The sequence below is a fragment of the Wasmannia auropunctata genome, unplaced genomic scaffold, assembly GCF_000956235.1.
Source record: "Wasmannia auropunctata unplaced genomic scaffold, wasmannia.A_1.0 LD336064.1, whole genome shotgun sequence".
NCBI classification, from domain to species: Eukaryota; Metazoa; Arthropoda; class Insecta; order Hymenoptera; family Formicidae; genus Wasmannia; species Wasmannia auropunctata.
The window spans coordinates 261915-282411 of NW_012026826.1; the positions used below are offsets into that span (position 1 = coordinate 261915).

At 40.7% G+C, this 20497-nt stretch overlaps 1 protein-coding gene and 1 long non-coding RNA gene across 2 annotated transcripts in view; one reads left to right on the plus strand and one right to left on the minus strand.

Moving 5' to 3' along the window:
• LOC105450251 (pancreatic lipase-related protein 2-like) overlaps positions 1-9732 on the minus strand; it is a 17128-nt gene extending 7396 nt beyond the window's left edge. The window contains exons 1-5 of the mRNA XM_011690000.1: positions 8662-9732; positions 6830-7101; positions 6163-6439; positions 2443-2682; positions 1102-1335 (exon numbers count right to left, since the gene is read on the minus strand). Of these exons, the coding sequence (XP_011688302.1) occupies positions 1102-1335; positions 2443-2682; positions 6163-6439; positions 6830-7101; positions 8662-8821 (1183 nt within the window). The 5' untranslated portion in view covers positions 8822-9732. The remainder of the gene's footprint in view (positions 1-1101; positions 1336-2442; positions 2683-6162; positions 6440-6829; positions 7102-8661) is intronic.
• Positions 9554-10189, plus strand: LOC105450250. Its single transcript, XR_974442.1, has 2 exons — positions 9554-9644; positions 9726-10189. It is a non-coding gene; the product is annotated as an uncharacterized LOC105450250 (long non-coding RNA).
• The last annotated feature ends 10308 nt before the right edge of the window (positions 10190-20497 follow it).

Here is a 20497-nt window from a genome sequence, read left to right on the forward strand (position 1 = left end):
TAACAAGTAAGGATGGGGTCCTCGAGATCTAAGTGTGTACTTTACGTAGACACAATAGGAGTGTGTACTCCTACACGGAAAGAACGATTTTGTTGAAAGACCTAAAAATTTTGCTAAAAATAGATCTGAAAATAATTTTTTATTAAATCATCAAATTAATTTGTTGGAATGTTAAAACTGATAAGTATTGCTATAAAACGTTTTGATATTCTAGCAATCATTTTGACTTTCGCACAAAATAATTTTGATTATTGAACAAAAATTAATTTCAAATCTGGATTCAGCAAAATTGTTCTTTCCGTGAAGAAATAAAATTAATATACAAGCATAGGAATTATATCAAAATAGAGGGAAAAGGCACCGTATGACACAGAATAGATCTCATTCAACGATTTAGCAATTAAGAAAATATAATTTCAAATATCAAAAAAAGATCTAGGTTTTACTTTATTTTACGAATACAAAATTTTAAATTTCTCCGCTATATTTGACTTTTGATTTTTATAGAGAATAAATGAATTGAATTTTATAGAGATTTTTATCAGAGAATGATTAGATGCTTGAGAACTGTCTTTTTATTAACGAGTAGTGGTAAAATAGACGCGGGAAAGAGGAGAAATTTAAAGTGACACTATTTGCCCCCTGTCACTTTTTGCCCCCTCCCCCCCCTCCTTCTCTTACAAATAAATAGAATTATTAAAGATTTTAGAAATGGCTAACGGCACGCGGTAAACAGTGCGAACGTTAATTTTCAAATATTCAAGTTAATGTTACTTCATCTTTTATTCGAACATTTTGATCCACTTTGATTCAGCGAAGTTAACTCCACAATGGTAAAACGCTAACAGAAAGTGATTTCACTTCGGTCTTTCCGTTAGCGTTTGACGAGAGTTAACCTCGCGGAGGATGGCTGAAAGTGGAACCGAAATGTTCGAACAAGGATGGAGTAATGTTGACTTAGGAATATTTGAAAATTAATGTGCGCACTACTTACTGCGCCATTTCTCTCATTAATTATTTCTAGAATCTTTAATTATTATTTTTAATTATTACATTTTCGAGGTTCTATACTTGCTATTTATTACATAGAATTATACTAACTGCAGAACGGCTTGTCAGATCCAGTCATCAGGTACACAGAAGCATGGTAATTTCCGGGCTGCGCGTCCAGTCCGAATCTTGGGCAATACTGGTGCACGCAGTCGAAACAACCGCCCTGCTGAAACTTGTCCCAGGAGTTGCATGGCACGGCTATGAACGGGCAGGGCGAATTTATGCTCTCAATGAAGTACTCGTAACTCCTGATATGATTGCAACCAAGGAATCGCTTTATGCCTGAAAGAAGAGGCGTATCAATTATAAGAAAGAATTATATATAGATAATTTTTGACAATCGAATGTTCTTTTCTCTTAAGAGGAGACACCACGGTGATGGATAAAAAAATAATTGCATTATTTAAAAAAATTCAATCATTAAAGAATATATTTCTGAAATTTTATTTCAAACTTTTCGAAGAAGTAACGAGATTATGGAACATTTTCGAGAGCGCTTCAGGTCGCTCGAAGTAGTATTCAGGTCCAGAACATAGGAATCTTTAAGAAAAAATGGTTTAGCCTGTATCCTATATAAATCAGGTTGAGAAAAAAAATGAGTACTTGAAACATGTCGGAAAGAAAAAAAGCTTAGCGGAAGGAATATGCTAACAGCAGATTTAATTAATAAATGAGCTGCCATGGCCCTACTATAATATATACAAACTGATTTTTAATGGCCGCCATTTTGTAAAAAAAAGTACTATTTTAAATAAAATAAAGCTACGATCGCACGATATAATTTCAGATTAAAAATTCATAAATAATATTTATCTTAATGCCTAGAAGCGAAAGAATATTGAGTCAAGTAGCTTTTTACGACACTGATTTTTTTATTTTATATCTTATTTAAATTAATTAAATTAACATTTTTTAAATTTTCCTTTTCTTCCAATTCATCGTTTAAAATTTATATACTTCGAAATTCATAAAAACGTAAAATGTGAAAATTTATTATTAATTATTACGCAACACGCTACACTCATTTGCTACATCAAATGACATAACTCAAAAAATTTTCCAGTTAAAATATTTCAAATCATTAAATTTTGTAACATCATTTTTAAATGCGATTTTGATATTACAATTTGGTCTACTAATTGTAAGAATGCATGGGACAAAAGTACTATTAGTTCATTCAATGTATTCAATTCTCATCAGAATTTTCTTTTCTTTGCAGACAAAAAGATTACAATTTTTGAGTTAGGCGATTGTTGTAGTAAATGAGCGATATATTAAAGACAACTTAATTTTTCGACCTGTCATCCTGGTATCTTCTCTTAATGGAGCGTTTTAACGTAAAATAATCTCTCTTTTCCGAAATCGGATGAAAGCGAATCGGAAACTCACCGCGAAAAAAACTGCCGCGTTCCAAGGTAATAGAATTGAGCACGCCTTCATTACAGCCAGGCTGATTACGTCCACTGTTAGGATAGAAATCGATATGTCCCACTGGATGCATAATGCCTAGACCACCGCTGATGAACAAGTTTGAGTCAGTATGGTAGGCTGTAACGAAGTTGGCATCCGTCGGATCCAATCGAACCATCGGATGTGTGTTGCTGAAATGCGGCTCCGCTGGATCAAGACCTTGTGGGCAGAGAAATTGTAACGTGACAAGTGTTAGGGCAAACAACAATCGTTTCGGCAACCAAAATTGGCAGTCGAAATCGGCGCACGAGTTTGGCACAGACCGCACGAATACGGCACGTCGGCGGAATAAATTTGTAACAAAGAGAATGAATTCTGCATTGGAATTGGGCGGCAGTTGATACAAAGAATTGTCCGCTTTTTAAGAAATTCTACAGAGAATTGTCGCATTTCTTTCGTTCGTTTATATGTGATCTAAATTTTGTCAAATTTATATGCATGTAAATTTGTATAAAAATATATACTTAAGTATGTATATTATTATAAATTATAAAAAATATATATGAAATATGTATAAAATATACCTACATTATATACAAATTAATATATTATAATTATAAAATTTATAATAAATAATATATACTAAGTAAACTTTAAAATTCGTGATACTGAAAAATCTTAGAATTTTTAATTATCTGCTATGCTCTTATCACGAATGTAAGAAATATATAAAACTAATTATATATAATATTCTAATATACTTTAATAGTTATAGTTACGAAATTATTCGTAACATTAATACAAGAATTTTAGATTAATGTTTCCAGACATGCCGGTGAAATTAACAAATTTTGAAAACAATACGTGCGAAGCAATAAGATTCATTCTTCTATTCGATATATCGTTCTGCGATCTTAATGAACGTTCGTCTCGCTCGACTTATAAGGCGCACAAGGTTCAGCTCCTGTCACGTAACGATTACAGTACATACGTTCCGCCGCTGTAACATCGTATTACATTGCGCAAAGGCGGAAGTTATTTTGCGGTTCGCAGAGACAATACGTTAATCGCTTGGTCTCTTTACGAAGGTAAATAATCGCTACGACGCATCGCATGATCTTGATGTCACGATGCATAACATGATGATTTTCTTCCCCCTTCCCGCCCTCCCCCGCCTAGGCAGAATTTACAAATTACACGCGATGAACTTGGAATATTCCGCGTCGGGAAAACATTTATATTTGTGCACGGCGGCGAAGCGGCGCGGCGCGGCGGCGAGAACGACCTGCGCGTCTCGCTTCGACAATTTTCGTCGGGACGCGGCTCTTTCACGCCCGGCATGACTGATGATATCCCATTATCTTTCTCGTCCTTATTCGGACGAGGCCTATCCCTCCTGCTATCCTGCCACTTCTTGGGGCAACGTGCTCTCTTATTCTGGTTGTTTACCGCAATCCCGTCTCCGGACGTGTCCAGGAGCCACCACACGCTCTCCGCACGCTCGCTCTCGCGCGGTGTCCTCCAACGCATGCCTCGTCCCGTCCTCGGCCGTCCTCGGCGGTTCCGAGACGTCCCCCTTTCGGTTAGGGGATGTCCCGCCACGCGGGTAGCGCCGAGGCGGAGAGAGGGCGTCGCGTTTCGCCGACCCTCGGCGAATTCTGCGGGTCGCCTCGCGGCCATTGACGATATAGGCCCCGCCGCCGCCCTTGCCGACACACACTTCGCGCCTTCTTCTGTTATCCTGGTAGTTCCCGATGGGATCGATAGCTTACGTAACGACCAAACCCGTCCACCTCCGATCGGGTGCGTTCGATCTCATCGATTCCACCGGGGTGGGGGGAGGGAGGGGTGGAAATTACGCGGGGCTAACTTCTCCCCCCGACTCGTACAATCTCGCTTTTCCGTACGCCTCCAATCGATTTCGTCGTTGGTACAATGCAAATTGCATAATGAACGGTGCGACTTACGACGAAGAGTCACGCAGAGGAGAGAACGTAGTATCCTATCACGCGACGATTAGGTATGTCCTGCGAACTTGCGATTTTTAATTTCTGCCTGCCGCGGCAGAATGAATTACAAACTGTAATCCATCGTGCTCGAATAATACTCGCTGTTCACTATTGTACGATATCGAATGTTATATAAATTCACTGATGGCATACAAATCAACAGGAAAGTACAATGAAAGTAACATGATTTCATGGTCGTTATTTGTTCACCGTAATGACGATTGTTTCCTATTTGCTTGTTGCAGTGAAGGTATCGTCGAGTCTATTAGCTCATTACGTTTGAAAAAAAGTCACTATAATCATTTAAATTATAAGTTTGTGTAATGGAAACTCTGATGGAAAGTTGAAGTATACGGTTTCAGACGTTAAAACACGCGCGTATAATGTGAACAATCGAATAAACAAATTTTTTAAATAAAAATATTTTTCCCTCAGAAATTCCGCACGCATTTGCATCCTCGCCGATTATTTCGCTTGTATTATTTCACTTGTATTTATATTAAAAGTTATAATTTTTTTTTATTTTTTTTTATTTATTAAACTTATTGCAGAAAATATAAAATAATGTTTTCAAGATTAAAGCATTTCCTGGCAAAACCTTTTTAGAAGTCTTTACATAATTTTTAGAATTATGTAAATTTCAGAATTTTTCAGAATGTTTGTATAATTTTATAACTTTTTAAAAAGAGTTTCTTAAATTTTTTAATATAAATTGGAACATTTTTCAAAAATGCTGAGAAAGTCCACACTTTTTCTAGAATTCTTTGCACATATCTTTGAAATAGAGTTTTAAGATTTCTCATTTTATAATTTCCGAAGAAAAAATTAATAAGATTTGAAAAAACTTAAGGTTTTAAAAAAGGTATTTTTTCAGAAATCTTTGTAACAATTTTTTAAAATATGAGAATTTTTTTTTACCAGAGTTTCTCACAACTAAGGATAAAAGTTACGGTTCGAGAAAGTACCTGACTTTTGTTATTAATAATTTCGTTGTTATTAATATCATTTTTCATCCCAATTTTTGCGTGGTTGATAACGTGCCGCGAGATTGACCCGAGTTGGACCTTTTTCGAGCAAGGCGCTTCTGCGGCGACTGTTATCCTGATCATCTACGATTCAATCGGCTATCTTCGTAATGCTCCGAGCTGTTTGCGACTGCAGGAGGGGACAGAGGCGACCCACTCGACATTGACCGATTTCCGCGCGGAAAAATGAGGAAGAGGAGAAAAGGTGCAGCGTAACGCGACCGCACCTTCGCACCCCACTCTTTTGCATATCTCCGGCTGACTTCACCCCGCGTTTTTCCTTTCTCCTGCACACCTCTCGCGCGCTTTCCTTTTGCAATCGCTCGTTCAGCCTTGCATAAAGAGGCTTTTGACACTCTCCTCTCTCGCAATCGCTTCTTGAATCGCTCGTAAAGGGGTCTCTGACTTTCTTGTACGCGTAACGTAATCCTCGGAGGATTATTCAATCAATCATTTTTCGCTCCTGCTTATTCATCCGCATCATATAATATATATGTATTATATATAAAGACTCGCTTGTTGATTGTTGCGCGATGACGTTATGTCGCGCAATATCATGGAAACAAAATTTACACGGACGGATGGATAATTTATATTTCATGTAAAAATGTTAAAAGTTTCATGCCGACGATTATTGTGTTCGTTCAACTGTGATTAAATTTTACCTATTATCCGCGCCAATTTGTAGCGATATCTACTGTCGGACTGCAAATTGTATCCGACGTAACCACAGGTATGGGCCCCAAGGCTATGCCCGATGCAGTGCATCCTCGAGGGTGATAATCCCGCTACCTCGATCAGCTGTGCCGCCAGGCGTGCCGTCATAGCGCCCACCAGCCGCGTGTTCGCCACCGCCTGGGTGTAGGGTGGCCCAGCGCCTGCGAGCCAATTGACGATCAACACATTGCAATCCTCCCGAACAAGCAGCTCCTTCATCACTCTCTGTCAAAAAACGTTCACGTGTGAGTGTGTCTGCGAGTGAAGAGTTTGACAAGTACAGCAGTACAATTGTAAAACTTTTATTTTAGAACAAATTCAAGACGTGTGTCGAAATTATGAACCGTTATATGTATATCTCTCATATGTGTAAATCATATACCGTTATATGTATCTCTTATATATGTGTCTTCTTGAAAAAAAAAAGGAGAAATTAATATGAAAACTCGGTGTATCTGTAATAGCGAGAAAGTTAATAAAATTCTACAAGTCTGTTTTTAATTATTAAACTCGTTGTATAACCACAAGATTTTTTTTCGAGAGACATCTACAAAATTTCTCGAAAAGTCGATTTCTCTCTCTAACAAGTATAAAAAAATCTTGAGAGGCACTTACCAACACCCACGTTTTGTCACCATTGTCCAGGAATCCGTGGATAATAAAGTACAAATTGTTTTTCTTGTTCAAGGGCGATTTCTGAATCGTCTCGAAGTCATCGATCTTCAACTCGTAAGGCTTCTCGACCTGTTCACGTGTATAAAGTATATAACGAGGGTTTATGTTGTCCGGACGAACTGGAAATGTGGAAACCGGTCGATTCTCCCCGGACCAGGGTGGTCCGATATAGAAGCAGCCGTACGGATCGTAGCATCGCCACATGTACCATTCTGTAGTGAATAAAAAAAAACTGCCTTTATTTCTTGTTTTTAGCTGCATTAAAAAATTTAGTGCAACAATGGTCTAAATTTAACACACTTGAAAATCGATTTTATTATAGGTTAAAATAGATCAGACAATCATTGTGAAATCTTTACTTAGAAACGATAGATAATTAGAAATAAGTTCTTTTCAATATTTTAAGATGCTTGCCAGCAAATACCAAGTACATGTAACGTACTTGTTATAATTTCCCACTCAACAATATAACTGTAATATAACACATGAGTTATATTAAAGTTATATTGTTGAGTGGGAAATTATAACTAACAAATACACGTTACATATAACTTTGTGTTTGCTGGGTTATAACTGTTATAAGCATCGATTTATTAAGAATTGAAGATCAATGTGACCTCTAGCTCTGTTCCAGCCTCAGCTAATAATTGCGTTGCAAGTCCGAAATTGATTCGGTGCGCAGTTTGAACAGCTGAATAATGGAATTAAGAAATTCATATAGAACTCATTAGGCACCATTAGATTCAGCCGAGACCGTAGAAGATGCTCTCATTTAGTTGTGTTAGTCACATAACGCGGTCTAGTTCGAATTATAATTATTGTTCAAAATTGTTTCTGCTTTGCATCCTTGAAGAATATAAATATTATACAGAAACGAAGGACCGAAAACAGATCGATACATCTGTTATTGTCAATAACTAGGTTGACGCCTGCGGGTCAAATGACATACGTTCACATACATCGGGCTACCATGCTCGAGGCGCCTTGAATATTTATCAGCCATAAAAACTATTGAGCTTTTAATCAGCTTGATCGCTTTCATAAATTCTATAACAAAATAACTATATCTGTTTCAATTTATATTGAGCAAATAATTTGTTGTTATACGAGAAATTGGTTATTGTACACGGAATTCTATAGAGAATGCTCGTCAAAACATTCCTCCGCGCCGCGAAATTGTACAAAAGTTTCGGCGTACGTGCCTCAATAGCAAATATTTTGGCGTGTACGTATCTAACTGATTTATTCGCCGTCCTTCACTTAATATCAACCGAAACGGCTTCGAGCGACCAACGTTACTACGGATTACTCGTCAGGGGTTATCGGCGACGCCGTCCATGATAGCTCCGCACACGCGCTCTAATCAGTTCCTCGAAGACCCCGTTGATGTTTTGTCTCCGCGCGTGGAGATCAGCGATTAGCGATCGGCGCAGCATACGATCGCACGTGATTATGTATAATGTTATATATAAGTAACCCTCATTCGCTTTACTCTCTGCATAACTCCCTTCTGACTTTTGTCTTCCGGGTGTTTCCTTAATCCACCTAATTCGACTTTCAATTCAACTGAATAGCAATATTTGTTGCAAAGAAGAAACAATGTATATACAGAGGAGGCAGCAAACAAAGACCTGTATGTTTTATTCCTCTTTTTATATTCCCGTATTCGTACTTGTTTTTCTTACGGAGTATTCTAACTAAGCTACAGAGAAGAGTTATTTTAGAAATAAGAGAAGTGCGTGTAAACGAAATCTCTCGAGACTGACACTTACGATCGTCCAAATCGAATTTGTTCTCCATCTCCACCGGCGACAGGGTCGTGGTGGAGATATTCTGAGCTTCGCTAATATTCCCCGAATCTGTCTTCTCGGGCATGTTAACCATCATGTTGGCTGTGTACGCCAGCACCATCATGGTCTCGTTGAGGAACATGTTGGAATGTTAACAGGTATCTCTCCGCAATCTTCTTCACGTTGATGTATATTTTATGAGTTATATATCGATGTAACTCTTCACGCGGTATCGCGCTCTTTCGTTTTACGATAATTTTATCGTATTATATGTATATATTGCTTCACAGAGCTCCAAAGTTATATTTATAACGTTAGCATCTTCGCAGAAACAAATAAAAAAAAATCTCGTTGAGACGCACCGTTATACACGAATAAATTGTGTTATCACAATGTGTCCTATAAATGTTAACTTAACTTCCGACGAAAATCAATTGCAGACGAATTATGTATGAAGAGTGTCTTCTTCCTTATCACTTCACTTTCTCGAAAGTCGGCAGTCGTGAGCGCGGATTCCGGCTCTTCAGCACTCTTCTCCGGTCAGTCGAAGAGGCGGGACACTTTTCGCTTCGCACGCCGCAGAAATAGACGCTGCGACGTCCTTGGCGTCGACTCTACGAAGATCTCGTGAGCTCTAAATGTCTGGTCTCGTCGACGGGACAATTCATCAGTGCCAGCCACTATGTAAGCCGCGCGATAAGCGGTAATAATAATGAAAAAAAATCGATTGACGCAAAAGCGCCAATGATAGCACTCGTGGTCGGCGGCGCGGTCCCGATATTGAGCGTCCGTCTCAAAATAAATGAAATTTTAATCGTGTGCGCGCGGCATTCAGTCGCGCGGCACGCTAATTAAAAGTGATATTTCAAGCCGAGCGTTTTCTCTCGATTCTTCGAGAAGTCCTCAGGCTTTTATATTCAAGCACAATCTTTAATTTCTATATAGAAGAATTATTAGTTTTCTGTGTAAGTATATATCTCTCGATTCTTTGTACAAGCTTTAATTTAGACAATTTAAACTCTCGACAATTTTCCAATTACACTTAGTACTGCAAACAACTCCCTCTTCGATTTCCAAGAACGTACTGTCGTCCGACACGCTGATTACGCCGCGACAAGAAAGATCGAGACGATTCGAAAAGCGTAACAGCGATGACACGGTCACGGTCAAGCGTCCTCGCTGATCTCGAGTCCACTGATCGGCCACGCACTAATCACTCAAATTTCTGCTGACCCATCTGAACTTCGTGTATTTCCGCCCCACTCTCTTCTCGGAGAGCTCAACTGGGAGCTGCTCTCATTTTTCCGGGCGGTCCGGTTTCAAGACGGAAAGACGAGACGTACACAAAGATCGTTATGTTGTTTCAACAGATTCCTCTTCTTTACAAAAATGTGAATTTTCTAAAATGATATTTCATAAATGTCACGAAAGTCTTTGTAAAAAGATAAACTTACTTGTTACATCTCTATATATGTATATTTTAATTAATAATGAAAAGATATTCATCACAGTAGCGAGTGTCTTTATTATGCAGGGGAGACCGGAGCTTATTGTTACATATATATTTCTAGAATAAAAAGATAATAGCACTGTATGAAGAAGATAATACTGTCTCGGAAACATCAATTATATCGGAAATTTAATGATTTGAAATATTAAATACATTTTTCAAGCTTAGTAATATGTCATTTTCTATAAGCCGAACAAAATAAATAAAATATATATTATCTGTAATATTTCTAAAATCTGTTATACTTATGTTAAAATAAAGTTTGTAATATTTCTTCTAATCTTTGCTTTATAACATATAAGTTTTATTTTAGATTAATCTCTTAAAAGAAATTAAATTTTTTTCTAAATTCTCTGTTATCTTAATTACAGAGAAGCAGAGCGGGATCAGTTGTGACGATTGTTACAGCAGTTGTTTACATTAATGTTTACATTAATTACATCTTATATTTCTAGTAGATATATAGAAAATAGGAATTTCTTCCTCCAGTAGTAACTTTTTTAATAGTAAATTAATATATTTTATTAAAATAATGAAACATTAAAAAGTTGCTTACATTTATGTTTATCGTATATGACATTCATGCCATGTGATACAGTCAAACCTCGATAACTCTCGAATCTCAAGGGACCAGCTATAAAAATGTTCAAGTTACAAAGGTTTCGCCTTATCGAAGTTTGAGTAAAAGAGAGATAACATACGAAAATTACGGAAGCTTTGTATGAGAGTTTATAATTTACAATAGGTTTGAAAGTAAAAAATTCGAAGTTTTTTGAGTCGGTTTTCAAATTATGGAGTTATCGTTATTCGACTGTATATGTAAATGCATACTTCTATTATTCGAGAGTATAATATATTTATAGATAATTAAATAAATTACAAATAATTAAAATGTAAAACATATTTAAAAGAACTTACAACTTCGTCCGATATCTATCCTATATGTGGGAAAGGTTTTGCTACAGGTCGCCTTCTGATATTTTTATTATCGTAAGATTTTATTAATGTAAAAGTACAATTTCACATTAAAATAATATTTGTATAATGTATAGATTTACAGCTTTTGATAAATCTCTGCGATATTTATCTGATTTATTGGCCGTAAAAAGCGTTATCAAAAAGTTATAACCACCAGCCCTGGTATTTCCTACGTATATGTCGATATGAACTGACACCTATAAGGCACAGAATTCCAGAAGGGGCGTACAGAGCCACTTATTTTTTTCAGCAGCAGTATCGCACAGATACTTCTCAGTTTCTTCACTTTGTTTTCTCTTTCTTGAAATATCGAACTCGAGAAGAATTTGCCTAACAGCTGACTGACGCTTTGTGAGTAACAGCTGCTCGGGGCAGATCGTTAAACTGGAGTTTCTACGGAATCCGACGTATCGTCGAAAGTACCTCAAAAGGACCGCCCTTTTTGTGCCGGCCGCCTCTTCGTGGAAGCGCGTTTCTTCTCGGACGATAAATCCGCCGGTAGTTGAGCGGCTCGCGGCTAATTAAACCAGATCAAAGGCACTCACAAGTGCTCGTTAAGTCGACCCCGTTTTTTTTTTCTTTCCCTCCGTCCCAAGTAGCGCGCGATAACCGTTCTCCGCGTCGCCAAGGTATATCGGTATCGCGATCGCCGGTAATGATACGCGGTCGCGCGCGAAAGAGGCTGGCGTCACGAGAATGCCTTCTCTGCAAGTATAAGAGCAAAACGCGTGCTCTCGTTGCATCGAGGTCGATCTTTGTTCCTCGAGCACGAACAGACACGCGGGAATGGACTTACGCACGTGGGGAATGCCAGTGGACTTGAGACATAGATTCTTAAATGTAAACAACGAAAGTTATAACGAAGATTATACTTACGAATAAGATTGTTTTAAGAATTATTATTAATCATTAAATCACCACGCCCAAAAAAATCACACTAATCACAATGTCGGTCTAACAGACCGCTATTATGCTTCCGCTTTTATAAATTAATTATAATAAAAATGTATGTTTTCTGAATACTTGTCGATGGGGAAAAAGTGAGTTTTAATGTGAAGGTGAACAAAAAAATCTTGTACACAACAGAAATAAAATATATTTAAATGGTGACAAATAAGAAAATTGTTGATAAGTAACGTTTCAATAGCGGTCTGTGAGACCGATATAGTGGTTTAAAGGTAAACAGGTTAAGCTGAACCATTTTATAACTTAAATTCTAGCTTTCGATTCATCGAGTAATACAAACAACATAAAAAATTCCACGGAGATGTATCAGCTGTTTTTTTATTGAGCAGACAGATTCTCGTTTTTTTTTCAGATATGTGATGCTCACCTTCATCTGTTGATACTTGTTATGATATTCTTCGATGGCCTCGATTTCTTTTGTCATGTCGTGAATACGGAACGTAACCTGAGATTACGGAAAGAATCTCGTATTTCTCGAAAGCGTATACAAGAAAAGAAAAACGTCGCGTACCCTCTGCCAAACGTGATAGCGCCATAGATCGTTGGTGGGATTCTATTACCACATGGAATAAAATGCGCGACGACAAAACGTCACGAGGGGTACTTTCTTACTTTCTGCAAAGCGTATTTGATGAACTTACAGTACAATTACATTTATCGTACAAACAAGATTTTCAAGCTCGTTGATTGGCTTATACAAGCTAGAAAAGTTCTGGATATACTCGAGAATTTCTCTATCCTGTAGCTGAATAAGGGTACCATTTGTCCGTTTCTTTTTGTCGCACGACAAATATACCTAACACCAGTTTTACGATGGTGCAACTATTATTCAAGAGAGCCTCGTTCAAAGTCTCGCCGAAATAGGATATACGTAACAGGGCTTCGCGCGCGTGGACAGGATAGCACAAAGGCCCTTTTCCCGGCTTAGGTACATCGAACCGATCGATATACGGGTGGGTCGAGAGCCGGTAACGCGCGCCCATAGAATTGGCGTTACACCGCCCTATGGGGTGCCGTCGACCCCGGCGGTTCTGCCGTGCGTAAATGAAACCTCGTATATATATATATATATACTATATATATCCCCCTGCAGCATCCCCCTTCGCGAGTCACCCCCGTGTGTGCGGGGTGAGAATCGTGCCTCCTACCCGATCGTGAATCCCTAATACCTCGCACCCCCGAGACTCTCTCGTGGTGCGCGAGGTATTACTTAGAGAACATTGGCGAAATCGTCAACACCCGAGCGTTGCACCAACCAGGCCTGGCCAGGGGACTCCTGGCTGTTCCTGCGGGCTTGGTAGCCGAATCGTACGACTGTTGCATCGTGATTACCGCGAAAAGTATGAATGACAGCTGAGCGGAATGCTGGGAGAAGGGGTAGGGAGGGGAGGGGGGGACAGAGGGGTTGCAGCCCCTGGCATCGCCGGCCGGCGTGTGCAGAATCCGCCGTCCCGTCTCAATTTTTAAGCGCACCGTGTGTATCGCGCACATTTAACCACGGGGTGCAGTTTTATAAGAGATCCGCATATAATTTCAAAATTCGTTCACTTTTACGTGTTTCTGTCACACGCATTGGAATTTCATTAAATCTGTATTTATACCAATAATATCCTTATAAATATATACGTTGAATAATTAATGCATGTCGAAAGACTGCGGCGGCGTGGCGGCGCGCGCGCATCGCCGAGCGCTTTTACACGAGATGAGGTTGCTAACATGAAACCGGTTTTTCACGCGCGTTCGCTCTTCAATCAATTAATTAGCTAAATACGCGACATTATGCGCGCGGTCGTTTACCCGCGGAAAAAAAGAAGTGTACGAAGGTGGCGAGGCGGGCGCGAGAGGCGGGGAAGGAAGGAGGGGGGCGGGAGGGGATCGAAAGGGGGAGAGGCGCGCGCTCGGTTGCTCCGCGCGCGCGTGGGCAGCCCACGTACGACGCCACGTATAACGTGGGTCTTTAATGATATGAACGACAGACTGCCGTCTCCCTGCCTCCCCCCTCCCTCTCCTTTGACCTTGAAGGAGCCCTTGAAACACTCCTGGCAACCCTTGCTACCCTGTTACATTGCCCTATCCAATCCCCATTCATTTACATGCGCCTCCGGTTGCAAGGCGACCTTCGGAGCTCTCGGCTCCGAGCTCCGCTAAAAGTGATTTACCTCGCGCGCCGCGCCTCGTATAAAGCACAGTAAAGCGACCCACGCGAGAAGTGCCGCCCGTTCAGCTAAATTGCTAATTACGCGCCCGGAGCGCGGTCGCCAATGCAGTTGAGGCAGCCAACCCACGACGTATCCGGATCGAGTCTTTGCTTATATATAATTACAGCGCAATTTATCTCTCCGGATTAAGGGGCGCGAATCCCCTCTGACACACGCCGTGTTTATTTATCGTTTGATCGTTTTGTCTATTAAAATTGCCATACTCGCGTATTTTAGAGTTTACTTATATTGTTATTTCACTCGATTTTACTTTAGATACCGTGGGCGTTTCTTGACGGGTGTTGTTTGACGACCGTTCTTGACTTGAAAAAAGCTCGCGTCCGTTCGAAGAAAAATCTCTCTCTCTCTCTCTCTCTCTCTCTCTCTCTCTCTTTCAGTCACGTCTAACTGACGGCTACTGTTAAGTTAAGAGACGAGCGAGTAAATATTTATGCGCTATGTCACGACGATGACGTGAATTCAATGTGCGGAGGCGTTAAAATTTCTGTTTGCCTGAAAAATTGTTTACTCGCTGAAACGTGCGTCAAATGTGCTCCCATGATCGTACTTTGTACTTTGTTAATCTGCCATCGTCCGCAGTTACGTATATATATTCCGGGCAATGTACATCAGATAAGGATTGCGTCGTCGGACGGCGCATAGGTCGACCGAGAGGCGAGATCTTCTTTCGAGAAAGTAGATAAAACTCTGTATAGAAAAATCCGTGTCAACAATCAATGTGTACACGAACGCTTAATTGCCTCCCTCAATACGATATCGAGAGAGTGAGTAAACAGCAATTTCGCGTTGCGAAAAAAATCAGCGGGAAGACGAGCAAGAAGCGATTGTAAATAATGTTGCAAACTTTGACTTCCGTTGTTGACTTTTTTGACCGACGACGAAACGGGAGGAGAGTTTCCGCGCGAACGTATAGAATTCAATGCGAACGACGGACTTGCGGCGACATAAGTGTACCATTATATAAATATTAAAGATAAAATAACATATTAATAACATGTATAATAAACATGCAACTTGTGTTATGTAAATAATATGTAACGTGTTGTGTAAATAACATTAGCATGTCATTAACATGCCATTAACATGTTATTTACATGTTTTTTGTTATAAAATAACGTGTTTTGCATGTTTGCAAAGTTTGCGCGATCTTGCATCTTACGAAACTCAAATTCTTAAAGCAACGGAAAGAAAGTAACGAATATATACATATGTAATAATTAATAAATATACGCGGGGCGATCTAAATCCGTTATAAATTAATAGAAAGTAATCAGAAACAGGAAGAAGTTCTTCGAGGAGATGCTTCGTGATTTCGAGAATCGCAAATTCACGAACCTTGGAATTGAGCTCTCATAATTATTTCTCGGACCTTCTCTCTCGCAATCGTCCCTTCGCGCCTCCCTCTTCCCTACTGCTTCTCGAGCACACGCACGCCTTTGTAGGGCCGCGCACGCCGAACTAAACCTTGTACGTCTTCATGAATCCCTGTTCTACTCGCCGACACGTGTCCGTCTGGGGTTGCGTAACCCTTTGAACGTGCGGCACGGTGCGCGAAACCGACGCGACACACGTTGTTAATCGCGCGCCGCTATCCCGTCGTCGGTGTCCGCGCGCGCGCGCGAGCACGTGCGAGAATGGTCTAAATGAGAAGAAAAAAAAAGGAACATACAAACCCAAGTTCATTTTTTCATCAGGCGAACATGAAGGCGGCGAAGCGAGGCTGCCACGACGCTACGCGACACGACGCGGCCGCGGCCGCGGCCGGTGCGTACACGCTGTGCGTATAGCGTTGCGTATACACGGTTCCGTATCGTTGACCAAAGTGAAACCACTTCCGCCTGCGCGTTTTACGAGCGCCAGCTGTATATCGGAAGGCGCGCGTGTACCGTAACCAGAACTGTGTGTATAGTGTACACGTTATTCCGCGTTTCAACGATCCTCGATTCCGATCCGCGATCCAGAGTGAGATTTTTGCAAACAGAATTTTTGATCGCGCCACATCGCCTGACTGTCTTTGAATTTCAAACAATTTAAATTTAAAACCCCATTTACATAAGTCGCAAACGCAAAACGTAAACGCAAACGCGGACGTTTCTCTCTTTCTTTTCTTTTTTTTTTCTCCGCGTTTGCGTTTGCATTGTGCGCTTGCGATTTATGTATGTATAGATGGGGCTTCAGGAAATTCTCGCGAAATAAAAATCCAAGTAAATATATAATAGGAAAGTCATGTTTCAGCCGGTTTTGAAGATGTGCCATTTAGATAGAATTTTTATTTAATGTTGCTATTAAGAAGCAACGAAGCGAACTTTTCATAATTCAGTCAGTTCGCGTGCCATCGAGTCTTCCGCATTCAAATCGCCTTGATTTTAATCGCGATCGCAACAGCGAATTTATTTTGCATGCGAGCGTAAATTTCATCAGATGAATGAGATTTAATGTGAAGAATAGTTCCGAGAAACTGCACAATTATTGTGTATATCATATACACGCGGGGCGATGCGCGTGAAAAGATGAAAGAGCCGGCACTTAAAACGTGACTAACGATTTAATATCAACCACTTTTATCAGCGTCACGCAAGCGATGTGCCTTTCGCGATAAGCGAATTTCTCTTCATCGTTGCGGAATCCGGAAAGAAAAAGTTCCTTCACAATTTCAGCGACTCCATCAGCAACTATCCGCAGACGCGTATAAATGTCGATTCGAACGAGTCTATAAATTATTTTCCCGCGGAGCGAAATAAGTTAATCTTTATTTTACTTCAAGTCGATCGATTTAGCGATCGATGAGATAAAATTTCCGGAAAACCGAATTCAATCGAAATAAGTATATCTTATAAGAAATTTCTGTTTTCCTCTTTCCTGCTGCCACGGACTAGGAGCGGTGATGCTTATTGACGCTTAGACGACAAGCGTATACGGTGTACATAGGCCTGCGGCGCCATATCTCCGTCGACTGCCATTGCGCCATCGCCCTTTCGGTAGGGATTATGGTGCAGCAGCCAGGGCCGAAGAGTCCCCAAAAGACTTACATGCGTGTTCTAAGACCCTGTGAACACGGCCCTTCGCGTGATGGCCCTAAAGGGGTCAACGCGCGCGTGACTCGTTCCGCTCCGGCGCGGCGATTGTAATTCTACGACGCGCCCGCCTCGGCACGCGCGCCTCGCGTCGACAATGGTGTCGCCGTCGAAGGGAAGTCAGCTGGTGACACCGATTAGGAGAGCATATCCCGAGGAGCGCTAGGTAGGCCGCGCTTGAATTCCATCAGCACGGATAATTTCCCTTTTTAATGAAATTCGTGTGAAATCGATAAGCTAGGCGAAGCTCCGATGTAATATACATACTGCTCCGTCTTGCTCCTTTTTTTTAATTGCCGAAGACTGTCGATTGGATTACGTTGTTGAATGTGCATTGAATATGTCGAATTCCGATCTTAAATTAGAATCAGTTTTTTTGTAGTAAACGATATTTATTGCAAGCTGAAAGAGTGTGATATTATTTCTATTCAAAGAATGGAAACTTTTTTGTCGACGTGAAGTGTTTAATTCCGTCAAGATAATTCGGCTTTACCTTATCATTATCTTATAACGTTTTGCCATTAGCATTATTATCTTATAACGTTTTCTAATTAGCATTTTGTAAGTTTATAAATATTGTATCATGTATTATATCTCCGTCGACTTTACACTGAGAAAAATGTTTTCTCAGTTCCAACAAGTAAAATCCGTTCTAATTGTACATGGAAAGAGCAACTTTGCTTGAAGACTAAAAATTTTGCTAGATGTAAATTTAAAAATAATTTTGTTGGAAATTGGAAAATGATGAGTATTGCTGTAAAATGTTTTGATATTGTAGTAGTTTGAATTTTCAACAAAATTATTTTCAGATCTGTATTCAGCAAAATTTTTAAACCTTCCAGCAAGATCGCGCTTTCCGTGCCAATCAAAATTCTTTTAAAATTGAATTTCTGGCTATCTCAATTAAAATTATTCGATCGATTCAACTATATAAATGTATCTCTGATTTGAACCTTTTGTTGAATCTAGAGAATCCAGATTTCCAATAAATGCAATCAGATATTTTTTTTTTACAATGTGTAACAGTTGAAAATAGTATTTTTTATATTTTTCTGTTTCGTGACAAATTTTTATTGTAAATGTACAATTAAATTAATACGGTACAATCGATATACGTTGCTCTACGTACGATGTACACTCGTGTAAAGCGGCTGGCTACCCAAGAGGAGATTGATCTCAAAAATTTGTCGACCGGTTTATGGTATCCTGTTAAACTTCAACGCTGATTTGACTTTCACCTCTCGAGGCCCTTGGCGAAGTCGTGGACAGACGGAAACCACTTTCGTCGTTGAGTCGCGTATACGTTTTACCGGATATATTTATCCCATCTACACGCTGAACATATTACACCTTACATTAATACGTTATAAATTACAATTTTCGAAACAAATTCCGCGTAATAATCATAATGATTATCGCGTGTACCTATGCGATCTCTTGAGAATCGCAATTTGCAGAGACTCCGTAACGTTACATAATACCGCATATATGTATTAACAGGCATGCAATATCTATATATTGCGCATATATTCCCCGCTTATTTTTCGCGTTCCGTATTGTGTTCCGTATTCGTTAGCTAAGAAGTCACGCGGCGGCGGCGGCGCGGGCGGCGCGGGAGTTGCAAAATGAAAGTTTCGCGTCGCGCGGGTGACGCGCGCCGCATCGGACCGGGGCGCTCGCGGCCGCGCGCGCGGCGAGCGGCGGCGCGGCAGCGGCGGCGAGCACGTATTATTATACATTAACGCATCCCGGTAAGTTTCGTAAATACGGTATACGGGGAAGAGGCCCGTTATGGGCGCCCGGATCCCTTCTCAGGACTGCCGAAGGGCTCTCGCACGTGTTTCGACCAGTCCTTTCTTCATGGTACCCTAGTAAAAGTGCGTAGGCGTATGCCCTTTAGGGATTAAGAGTCGCGGGGTCCCCCATAAAAGGGCTCTCTCGCTCGGGAACTCCTCGCGGAGGGTGCCTCGCGGAATTTCGCGGTCCCTGGGGGTTGCCCTACGCGCGGCTCATGGGTTCCTGTTGCGTTAGTTTATCTTTAAATCAGAGCGTTAGCGGTCCGCCCGTGGTCTTTTGTTTACCGCGTCATTTCTCTCTCTTTCTCTCTCTCCCTCCCTCTCTCTTTCTCCCTCTCATCGCTGACAAAAGAGCTCGTCATTGTCGTCCTAGCTGTCGTGAGAACGAGAAGGCCCAAGCCTTATTGGGAGCCGTAGAGACGACTGCGCATGAATACTAATTGGCACCGAGGAAGATGGAATTAGGCAATCATCTCCGCGTGGAGGGTACGCGTGCGGGAGGACAAGAAGCGATTAGGGCGATTAAGGGCCCCTAAAGTGGAATCGTGGGACGCAGGATCGGGGGGGGGGGACGACGACGTAGCCCCCCTGTTATGAATTGTAAAACCGAAAGCGTTGAAAGCGGCACGGAAGAAGGAGAGAGAAAGAGAAAGAGAGAGGGACGGAAACCGGAGTTCGTGCAATCGTTCGGTTCTTTCGCTTAAAATGAAAATAAAAATGAACGGTATGGTGAGCGATAACGTTCGCGATCGCGAACAATTGAGACTAGCTTTGCGACGCGGACGATGAAAGCACGGAACCTTTGCTTTTTTTATCAACTTCCGGATGACTCGATCAGGAAATCATGATTGCGGCTCGCGACTATGACGGCTCGGCTAGCATGAAAAGTGGGACACGATGCGACTCTCGCGCGCCTGCATAGATGTACGCTTATTTCCAATTTACGGAAATCCACGCGATATTTCGCGCACGATACCCTTTTTTCCCCCTCTGCTTTGCGAAAGTCCGCTGCGCGCGATCTCGTTGATTTTTTTCCTCTGAAAGAAGCGGTTTCTGTTTTTTAATTAATTGACCGTATGCGTTTGTGATAAAGCAATTAACAAGAAGTTGTTTTTCTTATTTCCATGGTTTTTTTTTTAAGAAAAAAGCAGAGAAATAGGTATATATAATCGCGACCTCTTCCGCGATCTGCGCGATAAAATGTAAATTCCGCAGGATCGTTCGTATTCTCGTCGCGAATGGTAATTACGTGTTAATTGCCAGCTTCCGTCACAC